At 28.1% G+C, this 3,862-nt stretch overlaps 1 protein-coding gene across 1 annotated transcript in view; it reads left to right on the forward strand.

The window, feature by feature from the left end:
• Nucleotides 1-218: 218 nt before the first annotated feature.
• Nucleotides 219-3,862, forward strand: part of LOC106683917 (transcriptional regulator ATRX) — a gene marked incomplete in the record, with an annotated part of 22,462 nt that continues 18,818 nt past the window's right edge. Inside the window, 1 exon segment of the mRNA XM_067046380.1 lies at nucleotides 219-344. Coding sequence (XP_066902481.1) covers nucleotides 342-344 — 3 coding nt within the window.

Consider the following 3,862-nt stretch of genomic DNA (forward strand, 5'->3'; position numbering starts at 1 on the left):
GATATTTAAAAATGGATTCATTTACTTATTCAAGCATCTGATGATCAATGTTGTCAAGCTGACGCCATTGCTGTAATGATTTTTACAAATGGATTTTATATTATTATTCTAATTATCTCGATCTTAAATACAAATTTTGTAATCATATTTTGTTAAATATTATTTAATTCATCAATTTGTTTCTTAATTTTTCTCTTACATTATTTTGGTTTGTATATCGAGTCAGCAATCATGGCGTCGGTTTTTCCCTTTAGCGGTTGTTAACGGAGTTGGTTGTGTATGTCCTTTAAATTTGTTTTATTTAAGTGTTTTGTACCGTTCTGATTCAATTATCAATAAATATGGTGAGTCAGGAGGTTTATCTCTCCTTTTTTATTTCATTTTCAGTAGTTTTTTCACGTTTAAGTTTTGTTTTGTGTATTAGCAAAGGTTATGTTTAATTGTGGAACTGATTTAAATACTGTTAAGTCTTAAAACTTTTTCAGTTATTTTCCTTCGTTACCAATATTAATCGACGTCTAATCAATTTTTAATTTCAAATTATTTTTGGTATGACATAATAATGAATGCTAGTGTTGTAATGTTTTTATTACATTTGAAGAGAAATTAATGTGCAATTTGTTATTTGAAATACACCTGTTATTTTCACATGCTTAGGAATTGCAGTTTAATCTGCTTGTTTCGTTTAAATGTATATTTATTTTATGGGAGAAGATGGTTAATGTAGTAAGTTAATTGAATTACATTAGTAAAGGATTGGTTTGTGTCATTAAGTGAAAATGTTTGGTCAATCATGTAAAGATACAAATTGCATATATCAACATAAAAACTTTTACTAAAACTTTTATTATAGACTTGTTATTACTTACATACATTCAGTTTTTAACATTCATAACGTTATGTCACAAAGCAATTATTGAATATAGATATGCATCTTTACTTAAGTTGAGATTCCATGTACCTCCGAAAAGAAATTTGTATCATTAAAAATTAATTTTAGTGCTGAGAAGTTTAAAATCTATACACTTATTGTAACTTATGTTTCTAGGACTAAATATATAATCAAATTGTTTCGATATTTTATTACCGCTGTCCTCTAGGGACTCGTGTTTCACAGATTCACTGGCTTTGAATGGTGCAGCATGATGATCATATTAGCAGATAACAATTTTCTAAAGGTGGCGACTACATATGTTTAGTTCATGTTTTTGCACAATCATTCTCTAGGATTACTACACTGTTGTTAAGGTGGCTCTATGGTATTTTTTTAGAAGATACACACTGGGTAATTTCAAAAATGCATTTCTGTCCGAACTAACATAAGAAAAGTTTTAAGTTGCATTTAGAAGCCTCCATGGTGTTTCCTATAAAAGTAGCTTACTTTAAATGCTGAAGCATGCTTGAGACTGTGTTAGCCTCCTTTTATGTCTTTGTTGTGATTATAGTTCAGGTAAGTGTTGTGATTATAGTTCAGGTAAGCGTTGTGCTCTAATTTCTGATACTGGATTTGAATAATTCTTTTTCCGTTAGATTGATTGTTATTAAGAAAAATTTGAATTTGATCATGTCCCTCAGGAATGCTGTGGTAACCGTAAACATAAATCAATCTGAAAAAATAACTAGTAAAATAACTTCATATTTAGGCCACAGGACCTTATACTATTCATAGTCCTACTCAGTTGCTAAGAACAGTATATGCTCATACCCTAGGGCGTTGCGCTGTCTGTAGCGATTAAAAGATAGTTGAGGGAAAGCTTATCACCTATACCAAGTGGAACATAACCATGAGGAACATTATTTGTAGATAGTTAGGGGAGTGTTTCTCTTTCTTTAAACACATGAAACATTATTAAGTTCACTAGAAATTAACTAAAAACTAACTAGAAACTATTGAAAAATGAAGGTTTGAATCACTCAGTTCTAGTGCCATCATTGAGTGAGTATCAAGGACTACTGTAAAAAAGAATTTGAATTTGTATAACAATTTTACTTTCCGGAGGTAATGGAATTCTACTTAATGAGTTTCTGTTATAAAATAATGAAATTTATCAAGTTTAGTTGCACAATGTCAAAAAGTAATTCCTATTATAATTACTTTCCAATTACTGTAATTTGAAGGAAGTATTGAAATTATAGTTTTGATTAGTAATTTTAACTGCTTGATAAACCAATGCAGTTGTTATAATAACAAAAAATTAAAATTACTAGTTGAACCAAAGTTATCGCAACCACTAATTCCAGTGAAATGTGATAGTAATTTCTTTTTGCCCAACTCTAGTTTTATTCAATAGATGTATCCCATTTGTAGGTTGTATTTTCTTGTAAACCTTAATTGATTGATCTTAGTAGATTTTACATAATTAACTGCTATCAGATATCTTTTCTTAAATATTTCATCGGGTACTAAATTGTTTTCATTTGTAGAGGTAAACTGTTTGTATTTAAAATCACTAATAGTTTTTTTTTTCTCCATTTCAATTATAGAGGTATCCCATTTGAATGTTGTATTTTCCTGTAAACCTTAATTGATTGATCTTAGTAGATTTTACATAATCAACTGCTATCAGATATATTTTCTTAAATATTTCATCGGGTACTAAATTGTTTTCATTTGTAGTAGAGGTAAACTGTTTGTATTTAAAATCATTAATAGTTTTTTTTTTTCTCCATTTCAATTATGGAGGTATCCCATTTGAATGTTGTATTTTCCTATAAAAATCTGTACTGCTACAACCCATAAAGGGTCTTTTTTTTTTTTTATCGGATCAAAATCTTGATGGAAATTAAAACTCATGCTTAAGGAAAGTTTCATATCTCTTACTTTTTAAGAAATGGTTACTCTCAGTTTGTTCTCAGTCGTTATATTACTGTTATTTTCAATTGGAGAGTTTTCTATCGAATGTTATTATCTCCATTTCTTAAAAGTAAAGGTTTTTTTTACAAACAAAAATTAAATAGTTCATCACTTAGATACCTCACTGGTTAAACAGTTCATCGGTTACTAAGTTATTTCTATTTGTAGAGGTAAAGTGTATGTATTTAAAGTTATAATTAGTTTTTTTACTCCATTTCAGTCGTATATTGTAAAAGAAGTTTGATCGAATCAACAGTATTAGCAAAATATATCATCATGCATTAAAATTTGGACTCTTGTTCCAGGAAAAGTTTATATCTATTACTTTTTTAGAAATAGTTGTCCTCTGATTGTTTGCAATTGGTTATCTGTTATTTTTAATTGATCCTCAGTGCTCCTTATTTTGTTACAAATTAAATCATCCATAAAGACCTCAATGTTCGTTCCATATGTAACAGATATCAATCCCTCCACTATAAACTCCCTAACAAACAAAACCCTCTAATTTCTAACCTTACTTTTTCTTCTATATCTGACAATCTTCCGATACGCCTGAAAAGAAGATGGCCTCTAGTGTAGAAATATGATTAAATTGCTACCAATGGGTAGTTTCTCTACATGCCTGTATCACTCCATTATGATCTTACATCAAATTTACTTGATGTGTTTTTATGTAAAGACAGTTGTAAATACCAATAAATAAATAAAAAAAATTTAATTGAAGAATTTTCTATCTAAAGTTAATATCTACACTTCTCAAAAGTAAATGTTTTTTGACAAATAAAAATTCTACAGCTAAGACTTATTCAGTTTCAAAACTTATATTTTCTCTTATCAAATAATTGTTACAAATCAATATTAAAAAAAAAAAAAAACTTATCTACATGAGATTCCTCTATATTAGTCTTATAATTATTTAATAAAAGTTGTTTTTATTAAATTTTGATAGAAAATTCTATTGTACTCCGCCATCAAGAGTTTTGTCTATTATAACTTCCTAAATAATGA

Source organism: Halyomorpha halys, unplaced genomic scaffold (genome assembly GCF_000696795.3).
Source record: "Halyomorpha halys isolate HHAL.00 unplaced genomic scaffold, Hhal_1.1 Scaffold527.1, whole genome shotgun sequence".
In the NCBI taxonomy this organism is placed as follows: Eukaryota; Metazoa; Arthropoda; class Insecta; order Hemiptera; family Pentatomidae; genus Halyomorpha; species Halyomorpha halys.